Consider the following 21,339-nt stretch of genomic DNA (forward strand, 5'->3'; position numbering starts at 1 on the left):
AATTAATGTTGGTATTGTATTATTCTATAAATGTTGTCTCGCCACTTATCACTAACATAGATTGGCAAGGCTCACCTGCTAATTCATTTGATCCTTACTAATTTATTAGACATCGATCACAGGTGACAGTAAAACACATAACGTGCAGGAAAAGGTTAGTAGGAGTTTTAATGTTTCCGAAACACTGACTAATTACATTTTATCCTCATTACACTAGGTGAGAGTTCAGGTTCTCATGGCGACGTGTATGACTTACGGGATGTTGCGACGTATAGCCCGTTTGAGGTTTACCAATGTTTCAGTCTCATCGCCATGACGATGGAAGCAGTAAGCACCGCTGAAACGTTGGTGAATTTATACCAGGCTACAGGCTTCAACATCCCAGATGACAGTCAACCCCATCACACTAGTTAAGAACATTCCAAAACAAACCAGACAAACTATGTGGCTGATAATCTAGCATATTGCTGTTAAAGAGAGATGTGTGAAGGGTTATTTTATAAATATTAGTTTCTGATGAATGCAATGTAAATTATCCCTCATATAATAATATGTTCATTATTACAGTATTTTGTGCTTTTGAGTAAATGTTTACTTTCTGTTTAATTGGGTACTGTATGAATTTGTATTGGTATAATAGTTATTTTTGTGACATGTCCTATGCCAGTTGTATGTTGATCTACAGACTGAATAAATAATAATGTAAAGTAAGTCAGTAGTGAAGACATCCTGCTTTGAATTAATGTAACCTATTAAAAAAGTAAAGCTGCCCCTCTGTATGCCATGCAGGCACTTTGGTGGGGAGAGATGGTATAGCTCCTACTCATTTCTCCAGTCCATAGTCAGTCTATATACTGACTGAGCTGCACCGGGTCATGAAAATAACCTCTTTTTAACTTAATACATGTTTTGATGTTAGTAACAAATTTCTTGAAGTTTGTTTTGTCAAAATTTAATGCATGTGTATTGGCTTTAAACCATTTGTTCATGACAGCAAAACGTTCATTAAAGAATTTTAAAAGTAGGCATCATCAGGATGATAAATAATGCCACTAACATCAGTGTAGAGTATAATCTTGGACTAAGAATTGATAGTTTGGAATAGATCACTGATACATAAGCGGAAGAGAAGAGTTCCAAGTATGTGTCCTTGCTGCTCATATCCAGGAGTCCTGGTTTCATTCACTAGAGGTTCTTGCAGCAGGTTAAATATATAGGAAAGAAATGGTAGAAATAAACAAATATATTAAATAAATAAATATTTGAAAAATTGATATACTAACATGATTGTGTTTTTTGTAGGTTGCACAAATGAGTAAATATTCCAGTGACTCTGATTCAAGTAGGGGGAATAACCATAGTCGGCGCAGCAAGATGAGAAGAAGGTATGGGTGTGGGTGTGTTTGTGTGTGTGTGTGTGTGTGTGTGTGTGATATAGTCCAACATGCTAAGATTTGTTTAATACAAAATTAATTTACCAGATCAAGAAGTTCTTCTGGATCAACTTCTGACAGCTGCTACTCCAACAAAAGGAAATCTTACAAGCACAAACGAAGCAAAGGACATCGTTCAAGAAGTCGAGATAGACATGGCAAATCCCGGTAAGAAATTCATATCTGATCATTCCACATTGGTATTCCACCCTATCTGGAGCATTTGGGATGATATTTTTGTCCTGGGGCAGTCTCCTTGCAGCTTGACAAGTTGTCATAAGTTTTCAGATTGCATTTTTTTTGGTACTGCTTAAGGCAAATGAACCCATATGATAGAACAATTTAGATTCATGTTTTCCTTGCACCTCCATCTAGTTCCCAGGTTAAAATTATATGTATCTATACCTTTATGTGTGATACATACCTTCAGTGCATAGTTTTGGGTACTGTTTTGTGTATTATTTAGAAGTTATTAAGTCTTCATGATGTACATTTTCTGGCTTCCTTTTCAATTTATGTAACAACTCCATAACAACTTCAACACTGATTCATACAATTAACATAGACAGCTCCATCAGATATGTTATATCTCTTTCTCTGTTTCTCTATACATGGTATAACTTAAAGGTCTGATATAAATATAAAGGTAAGCACTGCACACCAGAAGAGTAAAGAAAATCTGTATGAATCTGGAGAAGCCTGTTTTCCAACTTACACTCCTTCCCTTTTTGAAATGTCGTACCTTCATTGCTTTCCCTCTACACTTGGAATGGTGAGACCACAAATCAAAAGAGAGGAAGTGTTTTTATGTGCCCATGAGAACTTTTATGTATGCAGCTGATGGAGAGGGAGTTCATTCAATGCTTATGCTTTGCTATTTATATTTGGGATAGGGTTAAAAAATATAGATAAATGACTATGCAATATACTAATGGCTCCTCGTTCTTGAGAAGGAATGATTTTTAAATGTGCTCAAAGTATATGGACACCATTTTGAATTGAAGTATTATCATAGTTGCCCTCGCCCAAAACAACTTACTGACCCCTGCACTTTATTGTCAGCAGCACCAGCACTACAAGTGCTGTATGTGATTGAGTTTAAAAAATCCATATTGTCTCTGCCCTCTAAATTTAATTTGCTTTGTCAAGCAAATGGCAATCATAGAATGTCTAGTGTTAAACATTATTTAAATAGTGAAATTGAATCTCGGTTTTAAAATTAAAATAAATTAATGCCGAGTGTTTCATGAAAATTAATGTTTATTCATTCTAATGACAGACATGGATCTCTTTTATGGGCATCCAGTGGCAATGGTAAGGAAGCCAGGCAGGTCCACCAGCAAATCTTTTGACAGTAGTCACTTCTAAGTAGGTACTGTAAACACTTGCTATGAAATTTCCACTCCGGGTACAGATGGAAAACAAGTGTGATGCTACATCAGAAATATTTGGGAGGAATAAGATTGGCTGTAACTCAGAATGGTTTTTCACATCCACATATCAGCATTTTCCACTATTTTAGCATGTAGAAATCACCCTAGCATTATGCCAATCTGCATTATTTTGATGAGTAATATGTACAAAAACTTTAAAAAAAAGCTAGTCACAGAAATGACGTTACCTTTTGGTGCAGTGTAACCTGTGCTTCTGATAGCATCATAAAATAAAAAATAAAATAAAATTAATCTCATGATACAATTTCTAGATAGGTCTACTATATACATGTATTCCCCTAGCCTATATTAATTGTTTTTTTACTTTTATTCTTTTCATGCTACTTCTCCTCTTCATAATTTTAAATGTTGGATTCCTTAGTGACATTTTCACAATGTCTGTCATACAGTTCATTCATGGCTTGTTACCCGTTTGAAACATTCTTCCTTGCTGTTGTGCTTTTATATGTTGATCCTAATAGATGGTGGACATCACATTAAATAACATTTACCCTTTAAATTATGGTTACAATTAATTTAATTGAAGTACTTCACCATAACCAAACCTTGATATTATGAATGCAGGACAACTAGTATACTTCCCCATACATTCAGTTTTAATACTGTTAAAACATTTCTGTTAACAGCAGTCGGCATCACACCAAGACTTCAGACACCTCGCGGAGCTTGAGGTCCCGTTCAAGTAGCAAAGGGCACAGTCACAGGTCATCCAGAGACAGATCTAGGTCAGGAGAGACAAGATCCACAGGGCGAACACATTCAAGGTCAAGATCAAGATCAAGAGACTGGTCGAAACGAAGATCAGTATCTCGGTCAAGATACCGGTCACGATCTAGATCCAAAGAAAGGAGCAGGTACAGATCAAGATCTCACTCAAGATCAGCTTCCAAGAACAAGTCTAACTCTCCATTCAGAAGAAGGTCAAGCTCTCCTGGGTCAGTGAAGCAGGAGCCAAGCACCGAGGAGCAGCTACGGGCCAAACTGCAGCGTGCAATAAAGGCAGCTCAGTCAGCTGATGATCAGCTGAGGCAGCAAGGCTTACTGACGGGAGGATCTTCTCGTAAAGAAGAACTGTACCGAGGTGATTTACCATGCAATATTGAATCCACTAAATTAGATGTATCTCAGAACACAATACTACTTACAAGAGGAAGGATAAAGTTTATAGAAACCAGACACTATCTTCTGTATGTTTATTTTAACTTTTATAGCAGGAAGTGCTATATCTTCTCTTCCTCCAGTAAGGAATATATAACGAAAATTTTAACTCTGATATTTAAACCCCAAGGGAGATGAATGAAGTGGAGAACTGAATATAATTACATAATAAGGAATTTTTTATTAACTCACCTGTCATTATTAGGGTACTTGTAAACTCTGATTCCATTAAGATTTTATAAAAAAAATATTATATGAAACTTTGTTTAAATTTATTTTCATTACACAGTTCACTGATTTATATTAACAATAATAAATAGTTAAGTGAAGTGTGTGTTTAAAGATATTATCACTTTGCCTTACCACTGTGGATTACAATGTTTTTTATATATTTTTCCTGGGAGTCATGATATACTTCACACATATTTGAACAAAACAAGTGAGAAAAATGAATGCAGTGGGTAAGATTTGGGCATTTTCAATTTGTGACACTTCTCTAGTTGTACTATGGTTTTAGTTACAATATTTTAATATTAATTTAATGCCTGTATTTTCACATATGATAGTCACATCTTACACAAAAATATTGTTTAAATATATGATGTCTTTCGCATGGTAATTTGTTACGCTGCCAGAAGAGTAGTCTTTTTGTCGTCCATGTGGGAAATTTTGTTAATCTAGTAGGAATGCTCTCAAGCTGACCTCATTTTATTTAGATTTGCACTTTTCATGCTTCTGGTCGTCACTGCCCCTTATTTCCTTCCTTGATTTACTCTAGAGCTATTGTATATCACCTAAACACAAATTTTCTTACAAAAACTTATCATTACTGTACGTGCAAAATGTCATGACAAGGAAACAGATGAAAGCCTGCTACCAATTTCTAACATTTGCAATCAAGAATGAGTTCATAATACTTCAGCAATGTAATCTCACAACTCCACTTATATATGAAAGAACAGATGAAAGTTTCATTCTAAACACAGACCATAACATTAAAGAAGAAATACACATAACATCACATTTTGCTTTTTTAGTTTCAGAAAAGAGTATTGAAATTTTCTGCAAAATATAAAAATTGGTTTGGTGCTTCCTTTAGGTCAGTTCATTGCCTTGGACAAGTGTCCAGCCCTACAACTCCCTGATATAAATGGCATTATGAAGGTCATTATACAATATACACTATATGATATTTAGCTTGAGTTGAAATAAAAATGTGTACAGAACTTTTGTAGGGAATCCTGTTGAAATAATGAGATAAGGAAGATAGTATTGAAATTAATCTCAAAAACCTAAGTTGTGGGTTGTGTCTAATGGATTGGTTGCAGATCCCATCCCTCCAGTGTGCCAGGCGAATATTTTAGATGAGATCAACGATCCAGGGTTTGTTCCCAAGCGCTTCATTTCCTCAAAATCAACTGCAAATCAAGTGTCTGACACACCTGTGATTGACTTGACTGTAGATGCACCTCCTCCAGTGGTACAGGTTACAGAAGACCCAAAAAGCATCTTCCACACAAGTGTGAGTATTGTCACGTAATCTTTTGTACAGATTCACTTCATGTCACTGATGAAGGAATTCAAAACCCATGGCAGAAGTGCAGAAACACATCCACCATTGTCTGACCAACACTTTATGCACATTTCCTTTGAACTCACTCTCTTTCAACTGACCTTCCTTTGAGAGTCTAATAGTCACGCATTAGTCAAATTGCCTTTTACATAACCTGAGGGTTCATTACTGTGTTTATGAGACCCACCAGTGGATCTTACCTAGAACCAGTTGAAACTAGTTCATGTTCTTTTTTAAGAGCATTTTAATGCTTTTCTCCTACCTGTGTCTAGGTCTCAAATGTGGTGCCTTTCTTTACCCAATGCTAGGCTAGAACTATAAAGGTTTCAGAAGATTACAGTGTTTGTGGGCTCAGAAGCACAGTCAGAGCTTCTTGAGTTATTTGAGCTTATATACTCTTGAAGGCAAATAAGACCCATTATCACAGAACAGTGATTACGAGCTGCAGTTAAATGGAAACTGTTTTTAGCGCGCGTCGTAAGCATGTGACCACAAGCAGTGGCACACTATTGCTGTGAGTTATAGTGAGCCCAGAGCAAGAAGACTGGTGAAATTTTAATTTTGGCACTAGATGATCCATGCATGATTTTACATCACATCCTGACAGAATTAAAAGACAAATTTCTGGATGGCTACATGATCAAAATATGTTAATAGTACGTGTGAATGCTAGGACCTGATCTTTTGTTTGCAACCTCTCTCCCCAAAGAAAAATGACCTGTGAAGTTCAAACGAAAAGTCAAAATCACTCATACTTTTAAAATAACAGGCCCTTGAAAAATATTGGTTTTCATTTTTTACACAAATAGTAATACCAAAAATTATGTTAAATCATTCTCAGTTAATTGATCTTTAGGTTTTATAGTAATTAACACCTGCTGCAGAGTAAAGTTGTGTGGATGGTAAATGTTAAAATGGTGTTAATGGTGAAAGGTCCATTACAAAGTGTGCTGCACCAAATCCAGGCTAAACCTTGCCATAGCTGTCAGGCTGCCAGCTTCTCACCGTGGGTACTTGAATTTATGCCCAGAGCAGTCCATGTGAGAATATGGTGGACAGAGTGACACCACTGGGACATGCTCTTTTTTATTTTTCTGGTTTTCCTTGTCAGTATCATTCCACCACTATATTAACTCATGCATTCATCTGAGGCTGTACAGTACACCTGTAGCAGCTGCAGTTGTATACAAACATGCTCCCCACTTTGCAACAATAATAATACAATGTTCCTGCATAAGTTTGGTATTTTGGTTACCATGACCGATAACAGAATTCAGAGCATGTACTGTATTTGTCAATCTCATGGGAACATTAATTTGAGTTTCCCAACAAGAGTTTTGTTCTAAAGTAGGCACTAAGGGCATCTTCACTGGATTTGTGGTTTTCTGGATTCTTGCACTTTGTAGTATTTTGGCTATATGCTAATATTCTGGGCGAATATACTGCCTCCATCTTCAGGGGCTGTAAGTGAGGAATGGTAGGAAGTGGATTGTTCACATAGTGTGAGGAGAAAGATCATATCTATTACAGAAGCCCTAGTCTGAACTGGTTCATAACTTATTTTTGCAATACCTATTTTAATATTATCACCCAATTTCTTTCAGCTGACCCAGGACCCACAGACGAAGCTGGACAGATGGGTCAAGAAGCTGTTCCATCTGCGTCAGAAGGCTATCAATGGAGAACCACTAGCATAAATGTTTTATTTATAATAATGTTGAATAACATAAACTCACATTTCAATAACACAAACTCACATTTCATTCTCTGATTACTTAGTTCCAACTTTACAGATATGTATACATCAAGAAACAAATGAACATCCAACTGGGAACACCTCAGATGGCTACTATCTTCTACTTTCCTTGGTCATGCTTTGTTATTACCAAAACAAATACAGCTACAATATCATAAAAGGTGGGAGTGCATCTTATTGAAGTTGTAATACTCAATCCCTAACATAATTCCTGTCACTAGTTGCAATCTAATTTAAACAAATAAGATAATACCACAATTCTTTTAAGCCACACATAAAACCCTGGCATCGAATCAGTCTTTGGTCTATGCTTGACCCTACCTTAGAAGGAAACAAATGAACATACATAAATCTGGAAGCATATTAGCAATTATACAAATTTTCTTATTTATATATAATGTGTAACATACTTCAATGCCTAAGGGCTGGACTGCACTGCTTCCGAAGCAATAGCCTCTTTCACATTGACAATATTAAACTGAAGAATTTTGTCCCCTGCATACACTGCAAACAATTTGTTGTCCTCTTCTGCACTCCTCTTGAATACTGAAATACAAACACATTTTTCAACCACAATTACCTCATACAATTTCAGGAACCCACAGTGAATGGCACCAATATTACACTCACCCCAAATGAACTGCATATAGGTAACCCCTTAGTTGTGTAACCTTCCGACAGCTTTCCATAATTATTACCTGCCACTGGTGACTAAACAATCTACTGACTTTGCATCTGAGTACTTCAAAAAGGTACAACTTAAGAGTAAAATTCTGTCACATTATATAATTTTTTCCAACTTCACTGTTCCTGTATAACTCCAGCTTCTGGGTGAGAGCACCATCGAATGTTTGGTACTAACTAGTGTTTTGGTAAACGCTGCAGTTGCCGTTTACAAGGTGGGTATGAGGTGGGGGCCAGCTGTGAGGGGCTGATCCTACAAACAAACCTTTATACAAAGGCAAAGATGCAGGGGTGCTGATCACTCAACAGATACACTCAGTTGGAATAGGTGTAAGGGTTTGTAGGAATAATGCTGACCTTGCAGGCTTCCTTACAGATATGCATGTGCCATACCACATTCACAATATAACAAGACTGAAAAGGTGAAATGTACAGGGTGGGTGGGAAGTAAGTAGGCATTAAGAAATTGTTATAATATAGAAATATACGAGGTTATAACCATTTCTCAATGCCTACTTACTTCCCACCCACCCTGTATTATGGAATACAGGTGCCATATCATGCATATACAGTGAAACCTCGATACATCATTTTTGGAGGGGGCGGCAAATAAAAACGAATACAGGAAAACGATAGTTGCGGGAAAGCATTAAAAATAAAAAAAGTTAATTTTTCTCTTTGGTATACACAAAATTTGTTTCAAAGTTACTTCTTTTTATCAAAAAAGTCTTTAATGGACAACCGGTTTGTCGAAACTTTACGTTTTGGGCCAAACAGAGCCCTTTCCACGTTCAAAATGTTTTCCTCGTCACGTTCACTAATATTATGCGCATAAAAGAATGACTTCACTTTTACTGCCGAACTCGATGAAACGTAGCTGTAAAAGACAATGAACCACTGGAAACGAGATGAACCAGAAGACTTGAGGTCATTCTTGAACTACCATCTGATCTGAAATGTAACTTCACTTTCTACCAAACATATGCTTTAGTTTCCCCACTAACTAACTAACTAGATGGCTTACCGAACCAGAAGGTTCATCACCGAATTAACCAAAGCCCTCTACCAGACCCTGACCTGGGCCAACAAAATCCAGTCTCAAACTCCTATATCCCATAGATCCCACCCGACATTATCCTCCCATCTACATCTAGGTCTCCCCAGCGGTCTCTTCCCCTCAGGCTTCCCAACCAATACCTGGTGCACACCTCTTGTCCCATCCATGCGCGCTACATGCCCTGCCCATCTCATTCTTCTCGACCTAATCACCCTGACAATATTGGGGGAGGAGTACAGATTTTTAAGCTCATCATTATGCAGTTTTCGCCATGCTCCATCGTCTTCTCTATTAGGTCCAAATATCCTCCTCAACATCCTATTCTCAAACACCTGCAATCTGTGTTCCTCCCTCTGAGTGAGAAACCATGTTTCCCACCCATACAAAACAACAGGCAAAATTATTGTTTTGTATACTTTAATTTTCAGGTTCCTAGAAATCAGACGGGAAGACAAAATATTTTGAACTGGGAAGTAGCACGCATTTCCAGAATTTAGTCTCCTAACTTCCACATGAGTATCATTTTGATTTGTTATTGTTGTTCCCACTAAGAACTAGACTTGAAATAAATATTTTTTGGATTTGAATTTCAGAGTACTTGTTCCTCATCACCATCACCAACTTAAAACCTGTTACTCACCAGAGGTTGTAACCTTCTCCAACATATATGTAGGGAATCCACTGCACTCACGAGAGATGTAGTAGCCCACGTTCTCAAAGTCAGTAATAGGAGGTGTCACCACACGCATAGTTTCCCTCACCACATCAGTGTCCACCTCATAGGAACCTGAAACACACAGAACCATGCTGTGACAATGCATCGTGTGCAGCCAGTAGTGTGTGGTTCTTTACACAATGCACATACCATCCCACAATTTCCTGATGAGGTCAAACATAGATCTTGGGAGTAGCACTCGCTGGCGATTCAAAGGCATCACAAAGCATCGATGTCCATCCATATCGATGATTCCAGTCTTGTTCTGCAAACACAAGTATCAGGATCACTTCCCAAAATATGTGTTATGTATAAAAGTCTGGAATTCCTTGTTACAGCCCCAATAACATACGTACCGAACTGAAATCATGAATGAAACGTCCTCTTTGGCCATCCCGGAAGTCAGGCACGTTGATCTTCTCATACTTCTCATTTTCCAAATCAATTTCAAACTCTTCTTGAAAAAATCCATTACTTTTATCTTCATCTTGGGAGGATTTTGTCAGGCTCTGGAAACAAAGTCAAACTCATTGATATTAACTTCAGCTTTGTCAGAAAACTGGTATTTTTTTTTTAGGTAAACTATATCTAATAGCATATTTATCTTACTCCTTTGTCTATTTCATTTATGCTACCACTGTGAAGCACTAGCACAGAAGTTTAATCTTTTCAGATATTTACATTTAAATATTATTAGATTCTACTACATTAGGATGGTAAAGATACTTTTAACCCTTATTCTTTCACTTCTCTGCTAAAAGAATATAATTTTAAGGAAAAGATTTCAATTCATTACAAGGGTCAAATTATTATGTGTATGAGTAAAAATTACCAACGGACCAATCAAATACTCAGTGTTACAAAAGACTTCTTTATAATGTTATAACCACTTAAAACTAATGAAAGCATTAATCAAAACATGAAACGTTTTCCTAGCTCAGAAAGCAAAGTCAGATGTCACAGAAAAAGGGGAAGATCACTGTTTGATGTGGACTGAAGTCAAATTTCACATTATACAGTATGTCGCAGCATAAGGGGTAACTTTAATACCAGTATACCATTAAAATAACTGAAGGGTAAAACAATAACCAGTTCAGCTCAGAACCTGGAAGATTTTTGAAGAAAAAAAATGGAGAGATGGCATCTTCAACCTTTGACCACAACATATCTCAAGCCAGCGCACACTGTGTTGCCTGAGATATCACAATTTGTAATTATGCTCTTTTTTCTTCTCCTTTCTTACTTTTCTCATATGGTCAGTGGTAACTTAGGAAATACCTGTTAAAATTACACACCTAAGCAGTGTGTACATTACCTTGAACAAATCATGGTCTGCAAAGTGGGACGCATGGTGCTGGTTGGGGTTGGTCTGATCATCCATGTACATTGTTGCTTTGGTTCCCTCATATGGAATGGTGCACCAGCCACGGAAACGGTGCATCTGCAAAGCGAGATTGTGTCAGTTCATCCCCAGCACAAGATTATGTATGAGATAAAATTACAATACAGAACAAAGTAGATGGATTCTACTAAAAACCTGTCTAATGCCAACAATTTGTGCTTTCACTTAAAAAAATTTGGACATGCTGGAATTCAATTAAGGCATAACATGTAGCCTACATGGTAAAATTACAAATATATCCCAAGAAATTTTGTTCAAGATGTATTCAGGAGGTACCACATATGGACAGATTCCTTATCGAGGAAACAAACCTACCTTGTGACTGGTAATAGGAAGGAGGTTACTGGTTTAACACAAGGGACCAATAAAGTAGGAAATCTACTGAATGCCTGCTACATGTGTATCATGAGCACTTACTGTCTGATCATAGATACATATGCTTTCATGTAACACAGAACTAACTAGTCACATTTAGGAACCCCATGAGAACCACCAAGATTCTTAGAAAGATGACCTAAAGGTACATCCTGAGGCAATGCAATGAAACATTTACTCAGTGCCAGATGCAGAACTGATTGCAACAGGCCATCCTTTCATTCCATAAACAGAACTGTCTAGCAAGGACTTCTCATTCACCAAATAATTTGCTTTGGTGGAAGAAACAGCTGAGCAGCCTAAGAGTCAAAACAACGAAGCTATTTAATAAGTCAAAAATAACAGGTAAATGGGGCTCTACAAACAGGCTCTCACCTGATGATACCGTTCTTCTCGGTTTTGGTGTCTCATGTTTCAGAGAAACATACTGTCTCCATCTTCTGAGTTGAAGTGTGTACCTTTAAGTGAGCACTTTACCAACACCTGCTTTGATTAAAAAAGATGACCACCAGCCTATTGACCCACCTCTGCAAATAGGCAGTGTCATTATAACAGAGTATGTGATGGTAAGTTATACCATTATTCCATACAAAAACTAATCTTCCTGTCTCTACTTCACAATCCTAACGATGACAAACATTCTAAATTCCTTTGTTGTAAAAGGAATTTTACTTGGATATGAACCAAGGCTTGTTTGTCTACACTGATACAATGATGAACTATGTATTTAACAAAATATTCATGGTAAAAGATGCTACAGAAGTGAGCTGGAAAGCAGGTCATCCTGACAGAAATGAAGGACTAATCTGCTACACAGATAGGTCCAAGACGTCTGCAGGCACTGGTGCAGAATGTTGTGCCAGTAGAGTTAGCAGGTAAGTTATTAAAACCACCTTCTGTCCACATACACTGCAAAATTAGAGTGAAAGTGCGGTCCCAAAGAAACATTATTTTGAAATTTGTGAAGTTTGAAGAACAGCATATCAAGAAAGCAAGCCCAAGCCTCTTTGCTCAGACACTGCCCTCTTGTCTAGAGTGAGCAGAACAGGAATTTTCAGCACTCCTCTAACAATGTAGCACAGAGGTCTGTTCACCAAGCAGTGCTAAGCCTATGTGAGGAGCGACTAGCTGGAAGGTAGAACTCAGTAGCATAAGATATGTAAAGGTAAAGAGATTTCACACCGCATTAAGGTTACTGATCATTATTAATTAAAGTTTTTTTACTTATTTGTTACCTGGGTTCTCATTTCTGAAACAAATGATGTAAGAGCAGAGATTAAACACCAGATAATGCTAGAAAATATATGTTGTTATGGTTTAAGAAAACACCTAGGGTCCCATCTCATTAGAGTGAGAACAAAGTGCTTCTAATGAAATAACATAAATCTGGAAGACATATAACTTTATTCATGGAAGTATGTATCACCAGAGGCAACTTTAATTACTGGGGAGGACAGGATGGGAACTTCAAGATCAACAAATTTTCAGATATTCTGGGAAAATGGTTTGACGTGCTAGGCACTTGAAAATCAAGTTTCTTTTCCAAACCTGCCCATGCACTCATATTCAATACCTAAACCCCAACTATACTGAATGTCATCATAGAAAATTCCCATGTTATTTTTTCATTCTCTAGTTCCTGGCGACATACAAGGCTGTCACACTCTCTTATCTCAAAACTGATTACTAGGGTTAAAGAGCTTGCATCTGCGACATTCCTTCCTTCCTTATACTACTTTATATGCTTCTTTTAGCTTTCTGTGTCAATTTCCTTACTCTTTGCTTTCAAACACCCTTCCTCTCTGTCAGTAACTTGCTTCCAAACCCATCACTTGGCAAGGGCAGTATTTGATGCTGTTCATTATATTCTCATTTGTTTCTGTACTCCCTAGTCCCAGGCACATGTGCTATATGCCCTTACGCTGACAAACGCAAAAATAAAGGTTTAAAACATCCAATTTTATATCTTTAGGCAGAGTACTAACAAGAATATTCAGATGTAAGACCTAAACAGAGTAAAATGTATCTTTGTTACCAAAGCAAGAACAATGAGCTGGAGCCATTCTACCCTCATTCATTGGAATCATCTACAATCAATAATTCCTACATTGCAGCTGTGATAATGAGTACGTACTACCACTACAAAATGTAAGATCCTTCACAACCTTTAGTACAGATTAAGTATATTACATCTCAGTGTTGAAGGTTCGTTGTAAGAACAAAGTTGTAATGTACATCTCATCAACAGCTGTCTAGACAAAGCAGAGTTCTGTAACAGACATGACAAGAATAACAAAGTGCCATGTTACAAAAAGTGATGGCAGACATGCCTGCTTACCTGTGACCTGGCAAACTGCCGATACAGATACGCACCGCCAATGATGCCAACACTCATCACCAACAGGGCAGTAAGGAAAATACAAACAGTTGTGGCTATGGAGACTCGACGTGCACGAGCCTTCAGAACAAAATACTGTGGTCGTAACTGAGTGCCTGCCTCCAGATCCACCTTAGGTGGCTGAAACATTCAAGCAATCACAGTTCCTTTCAAACACTGCTATCTTATGTTGAGATATAATATTCTCACAGCAGTGACAATGTTGACCTATGGATAAATTCAGCCTTAAAGATGGAAGAAGTATGTTCCACCAAAATGTTGGTATCTACCAAGCCCACCTGGTGTTTTAACCCAGAAGGTGAATAATGTCATTACTGTCTTAGTTGTCTGTTGTTTTATATGATTACCATTTGGTATCAAAAGATATTTTAAAATAAACGTCTCATAAAAATGATCAGACCTAATACAACAGTAAATTGCACATCATGAGAAAATCAGTTTACTTTGCTGTAGACAGACACTGTCCATGTTCTATTACTGAACTTGAAGAAGTGACATCATCCACATGACAAATATGCATTTTTAAGGAAAATTACCTGTGCAATGGATAGAGGATATTATAGCTAAAATCTTTACAATGCAGTGATGTTACATGAGCCCCTTTTGCATATACACTGTCTTGACCGTTAATCAGGGTAGCTCAGTCAGTATAGTGACTGACTACAGACTGAATGACTGGGGTTCAATCCCCAATGGGGGCAGAGCAGTTTTCCCCTAGCCTCTGCATCCAGACTGGCTCTGGGACCCACCCAGTCTATCCAATGGGTACCAGGGTCCTTTCCTGGGGTAATGCAAGACCGGGGCATCCAATGCCGAGGTTAAATATGAGTAGGAGCTACACCTCCTCTCCCCCAAGCATCTTCATGGTGTATAGTGGGACAGCTTTACTTTACTTACTGTCCTGAATAATTTACACTATATATAAATAGATATTTGCAGTTGTACTATTGAAGTTACAAGCTATTATTTCTTCATGTTCAGACATAATATTTTTCAAAATGTATGAGGATGGTCATTTGGTAACATTTACTGAGAGAAAAGTTAGAATGAAGCAAATTATTAAATGTAATGGAACACACTTGTAACAAGTGCTGTTACATTTCAATGAAAAGACATACTGAAATGTATTCCATGGGTGCTACAGCACTGCAGCTTTAACTTCAATATCACATATCATATTCATCTCAACAACTTTTGTCATCTGTGATATCAGGGTTCATAAACATTATTAATTACAAAATTCCAAACAAAAAATGTATCGGTAAAAGTTCTGATGACAGTGATGATCAAGAAACTGGTCAAAACATCCTATCCAACTTCTAGGCAGCTGCTTATTCCAAGTGAAAATGGGGCAGTGCGCCATACTGGTAGTAGATTGAACAACCAGGAAATCCTTCTCTCACCTAGGTCCATAGCCCAAGCTCCACCATGTCTAGGTATTCCACACTTGTGAGAAGTTCATCTCCATCTCCCCCATGCACACTTCTTACCCTGTCAATCTTATTCTTGATTTGAATAATATTTGTGAGGAGCACAAATTATGAATATCAAATCTAAAACTTCTTGACGATGGTGAAGAGTCAATTGAATAAAATTTTTTGATATTATCCATCGTCTAGTAAATATAAAACGTAAAACGACGTTTTGGAGATGGGACTCTATCTCCGTCTTCAGGTTCCTACACAGTTGGGCCCACTAGATAGAGCTAATCCCTATCTCCGGAGATGGGGATTAGCTCTATCTAGTGAGCCCAACTGTGTAGGAACCTGAACACGGAGATAGAGTCCCATCTCCGAAACGTCATTTTACGTTTTATATTTACTAGACGATGGATAATATCAAAAAAATTTATTCAATTGACAAATTATGAATCTTATAAAAATCATTTCAATGATGTTCTTTAAACAACATATTATTTATTGCTACCATTACACAAAACTAATAGTAAAATCATAAAACATTCACTTCATTAATAATAATAATAACAACATATTTCGATAAAAAAGTATCATCAGGCCAACATGAAATAGTAATTAACCAAAATTATTCTTAAAAATAGGAAAAATGCATCTGAATGTGTTGTAAATGGACCCATCCATTGCACAAAAATGTGCAATTTATGAATAAAAATTCTTCAAACAGTATTTTATTTTAACACTGATCTATGCTCTAAGTTTTGTTAAAATAAATTATTATATAACATTTTTTATTTATAAATAGTACAATTTTGTGTAATGGATGGATCTGTTTCAACTCAAAGTGCTGAATGTTACAATACACTGTGTATTTATTGTGTTTTTAAACTATAAACTCAAAACAAAAACTTATTATTGACAACCAACACATTTTCCTGTACGAGCACATAGACTATGAATATTCAGTCTTTACATACACATTTATTTTCAGTTATTTAGATTATTTCTGTAATTCTTCCTTGATTATTCTACAAATTTAATCCAATATTTAGAGTGGCAAAAAGTCTTGAAGGCAACTGTACATGTTCAACATTCAGAGCAAAATAAATACAACCTTTGTCCCTGGTTATGATTACAGAACATTATTTTATCAATAACAACCACAAGCACTTTGTAATCACAAAAGCAAAAATGGCATAAGGCATACAGTTCCATACCTAGAATAAAACCCCTTTAGCACACGTGCCACATGAACAAGAAAGCTGCTTCAAAGAATCAGTTGTGACTCAAACTGGTGTCAGAGATCACAACAATTCATTTTATATTAAACAAGAAGCTTTGTTTCTATACTGGAAATAAATGTTATTCCACACCCTCCATTGTAACAGAGTTCACTTGAGACTTTGAAACACCTAAGCCTGTATGCACTGTTTAGAGTCAAGAGGAAAATGCAGTCTAAAAATAACTTTATACTGTGGTGTGTTCAGATAAGAATTCTTTCATTCCACTTCCCTCATTCATGACTGCACAGCTGAGAGGTCAAGGCACGACATCCACAAGCCCGGATATGAAAGACTGACTGTGTGGGAATATGACAAAGACTCTGACAAAAGATGACCTGACAGAACAATCCCTATTTCCACCAAGAATGGCATCCCATGAGGTGCCCCAGACAAAATATGTGACGAGAATGATGACATTAACCCCACTTGCATTTGAAGGGGTGTCCAAGTTGGGACAACTGACAAACAGTTCAAATAACAGTGTCCATCAGTTCACTGTTGAAACACCTCGCAAAAGTTAGAATGTGGCAAACCAAACTAGCAAGGACTCAAATGCATACAGCATTTTCATGTATGCATCTGTTATCATTCTGCTTGTGGGGACCAACAGATGTTACCACCAACACTTACACACATTTGATGATGGACTTTCTACACTACTTTACATTACTGAATCTGAAATGTTTCTGGTGTTGGTAATTAGTAGTAAAATAGAAACGACATATAAAACAGTTTGGTCGATGATTCAACAGTTCCTTACACCTTTTTTTGCACAATGAAGCATGACAAGTCCTTTTATATTATTCAATTATTGCACTTTTAAAAAATGACAACACTACTGACAAAAGAGATCCAAGCTATCACTATGGAAAGGAAGGGTTTTTTGACGTAAATACGTCTATAAGGAAGGGTCATTTGGCAAAAAAGTGAAACGAAAAAGTGTAACAATGGTTTACCAACAAATAAACAACAATGGTTACCTAAGGAACATCTATTTACTCGGCATTTTTGTTACCTAGGAAACATCATCTGTTTACTCGGCATTGTTGTTACCTATAAAACATTTCATTACATTACCTTACCTTACATTACATTACATTCAGCTACCACAGACCCATTTTAAGCGTAACTAATTCAAGCTGATTAAGCAATGTCTTAATCAAACTTATCTCAATTGTAAAGCATGTATACAGAAAATATTTAGAATAAAGCCAATATATAAACTTCCTTTCCGTATAGACGTATTTACGTCAAATTCTCCGGAACCGTGGTTCCACTGACAACTTTTTCTTTTCTTTTCCTCTTCTTAAATGATGCCTACTCACAATATTACGCTCTTTCTGAAAATCTTACTGTGGATGAAATTACAGTACTTTTCAAACCGTGAATTTCAGATAATATATCCCAAAAAACAAACATTCTGGAACCAAAATTTACAAATTATAACACAAGATTGGTCACATATATGACATGGAGGTCTATTTAGGGAAATCCAGGATGCAAGTAACCACAGACATGGCAACACACACTATAGTAAAGTGCTGGACAAAAAAGTACGAGAACATGGGACATAACCTGTACATGGACCTCATTTCCTCTCCTGACTTATTTGACAGTCTGACTACACAGAAAATCAGCTGTTGCAGAACAGTACGACCCAAGAGAAAGGGAATGCCACTTGACCTGCCGCTACCAAAACAAATGAAACATGGTGATAATTGGTCCAGGACATGAGGTGACTTGACAACAATCGTCTGGAAAGATAAATATGATGTGTATGTACTAAGAAATATGCACAATCCACCAGAAACAGAAGGCAACTTCTATGACAAACATGGGAATGCTTTGAAGCCATAAACTTTTCAAGACAAAACCAGCATACAAGTTATGTTAATAAAGGTGACAGAATTACCAATAGCAACTCAAATGAATGGCAGATATAAAAGTGGGGAAAAAACAACATATTTTTCCACCTGTTAAACATGACTATTGTGAACAGCTTCCTCATCCTGACATCATGTGGTGTCAAAATAACATATATATTTCCAAGTAGCCCTCATGTGAAACTTGACTGATAATGCTGAGAGTTTATCTTGTCCCTGTCTTCCAATGGAAGACCAGCTACCACAGAGAGAAAAGATACTTTGTTTGAGGTAATTTCAGCAATTATTAGCCAATAATTCCTACTACTACTGCACCTGTTTCACTTCATGAATACAAAAGAGAATACGCATAAAATGTAAAAAGTGTTATGTGGGACTGTGATATGGAGTGTGTTTCAAAACATACCACAAAAAATACAAACTGTGATGTAAAGTGCTGGCAGGTTTCAAAGCCACAAAAAACCTCACCAAACAGGTACGTAAAAATCGATGTATCCTGCAATGTGTTCTACTGTCCAAAACACATAAAGCCTGGTGTGTGGGTCTGTTGTAAGATGGGATACTAGGATTTAAAACTCCACCATATGGGTCTCATGCATATTAAGGGTTATATGAGAGACCAAGTTTCACAACATATAAAATAACAAGTTAAATTAGAGCTTTGTAAATCTATTAGACACTTAACAAACTACATTCACAAATCCTCTACTAGTGTGTTGATCTCCCTGTTTTCATACTGATCATTGGTTTCCAATAAATCACTCCACAACAGTCTATTTCTGGAGCCGGCATCAAACTGTCCCCCCCTTACTCCCCTTCTTTTACAAATCCTAACTACATCAATCACATTATCAACAGTGTCCTGTAAGTGAAAAAAGTAATGCAGCTACATTATATCCTGAAAGAAAATACTTAAGACTTTCACTTGGAAATACTACATAACAGTGTAAAATGCAATCACCTTCGGGTAATATTTTAGACTTTAGATGTGTTCAAAACTGATTTCTTACCTACCAGAACTCACTGGATCTCTACTCTCACCACACCAGACTATACCTCACCAAGCAGAAACACAATAATGGAGGAAAATAAATAAAAATGGACTAGCATATTGTCCTTTCTTCCAGATTGGCTCTGAGGCCCACCCATCCCCCTATCTAATGGGTACGTGGGTCCTTTCCCAAGAATAAAGTGTGGTTCAGGTGTGATGATGACCACTCACCCCTGCCTAGTGATGAAATTAAGAATGAGTAGGAGCTATACCTCCTGCCCCCTAAGCACCTACATGACATAAAGCAGAACAGCTTTAATTTACTTTACTTCTTATTCTTCACTGTCCTGAATGAAAACTGCAGGTAATGAATTTTACTAAGCATATAATGACTGCCTACTGTAATTGATAAATACTCAAATTGATTTAAATTATTACAGTGCATGGCGAATATGGGAATAATGCTGAAAAATCATAAGACAATTAGATTTCTTCACTGGGCCCTGAATGCCTTTGATCCGGTTACTGGGAGCTACACTTTACTTGAAGATGGCTGTCTTCTTGGGCAGCACGGACCTCCGAAAGGTCAGTAAACTTCTACCAAGAAACAGCGCAACATCCCAAAAGACAGCCATCTTCAGACTCACAGCCATGAAAAAAAAATCCTACACTTTACTTGTTGATAAATTTGTTTACCATATCGCGAACAAAGCGGAACATTCAGGAAATTATACTTTTAAATCAACATATGAAATTTGATTTAATTTCTTACAAGAAACTAGTCTTTCTTACGCTAAAACTGCAAATGACATACCTGAACGTTGCCATTTTTATCTTTTGCAACATTACCAAAAAGACGGGTGTTTCCTCCAAAATGTCTCTAGGAATTCATATCTATTCTATACCTACCAAGTCTTCAACTTGTTCATTGTCCACCAGTGGTTCATCTAATGTATCTGACTTCTTATCTGTAATAGGTTTCGTTATAATTGTCATTTTAACAAACTATAGTGGACAACTATATCCTTCACAACAGAACGACTGCACAAATCAATGGATTATGGTTCCTCTCAATCCCGTTATCAACTCAGCGCTGCAGTAGGTCACATGAGTGGGTCTACGTTTAATCGCCGAAATAAACACAAATTACAGAACTATTGGCATTAGAGAAATTTGATAACATGCAGAAGGAATCAAAACACCCCTACACAAGTATTAGAATTGTAATTTTAAAACTTCTTATCCAAAAAATAAAATCACCGAACTACAGAATATGATATGGAACAAGTACACAAGACAGATCCAGTCTCCGAAACGCCATGTTATGACAAACAGCAGACAATGAATAATGTCCTGAATTTTAACCCAAACTGTTGCAATACAGCATCATCAGTATCCTCTAGAATGATCTGGAAGACCGCAACTTCGACGCCCTATTAAACTATTACCGGACGGCCAAAATGATCTAACGTCCTGACTTCGTGATTAATGATGGTAATGGAATAAAAGTACAGTATCCACATTCGGTCTCCACTTTTACTCTTCTCCTGCATCCTACGATGTATTTCATAAGTACATATTTTGGTTTCATGGGCTGTGACGTGTAGTTTTGTGAAAAGTTGCTAACAATTTGAGAATCTGATACCTCTACCTTCAGAGTCGAAGTAATTAAATCGTTTCAAATTTGTGTCCATATTTGCCCTTGATTTTACGCAGAACGTTTATTGATATGTCTGATTTAGTATCCTGTCATATCATGAGG

General features: G+C 36.9%; 2 protein-coding genes across 3 annotated transcripts; one reads left to right on the plus strand and one right to left on the minus strand.

Annotated features, from left to right (window-relative positions):
- Nucleotide 1: 1 nt before the first annotated feature.
- On the plus strand, nt 2-7,534 carry LOC110837817 (uncharacterized). Of its 2 annotated transcripts, none has more exons than XM_022080361.1 (6): nt 2-154; nt 1,303-1,385; nt 1,482-1,601; nt 3,514-3,968; nt 5,374-5,567; nt 7,223-7,534. In XM_022080361.1, the coding sequence occupies exons 2-6, from the start codon at nt 1,312-1,314 to the stop codon at nt 7,313-7,315; spliced, it is 936 nt and encodes a 311-aa protein (XP_021936053.1). In that variant the 5' UTR covers nt 2-154; nt 1,303-1,311; the 3' UTR covers nt 7,316-7,534. The 2 variants fall into 2 exon arrangements, with proteins under 2 accessions (XP_021936053.1, XP_021936052.1); XM_022080360.2 differs by lacking the exon at nt 2-154 and adding an exon at nt 191-409.
- LOC110837818 (integral membrane protein 2C) lies at nt 7,308-20,664 on the minus strand. The gene is made up of 7 exons (XM_022080362.2): nt 20,487-20,664; nt 13,946-14,125; nt 11,146-11,271; nt 10,187-10,339; nt 9,981-10,095; nt 9,756-9,902; nt 7,308-7,920 (listed from the first exon to the last, which is right to left on the minus strand). The coding sequence occupies exons 1-7, from the start codon at nt 20,571-20,573 to the stop codon at nt 7,793-7,795; spliced, it is 936 nt and encodes a 311-aa protein (XP_021936054.1). The 5' UTR covers nt 20,574-20,664; the 3' UTR covers nt 7,308-7,792.
- Between the last annotated feature and the right edge of the window lie 675 nt (nt 20,665-21,339).

This window comes from Zootermopsis nevadensis, unplaced genomic scaffold (assembly GCF_977971745.1).
Source record: "Zootermopsis nevadensis isolate Lab colony 2312 unplaced genomic scaffold, Znev_1.0 Znev_ptg000022l, whole genome shotgun sequence".
In the NCBI taxonomy this organism is placed as follows: domain Eukaryota; kingdom Metazoa; phylum Arthropoda; class Insecta; order Blattodea; family Termopsidae; genus Zootermopsis; species Zootermopsis nevadensis.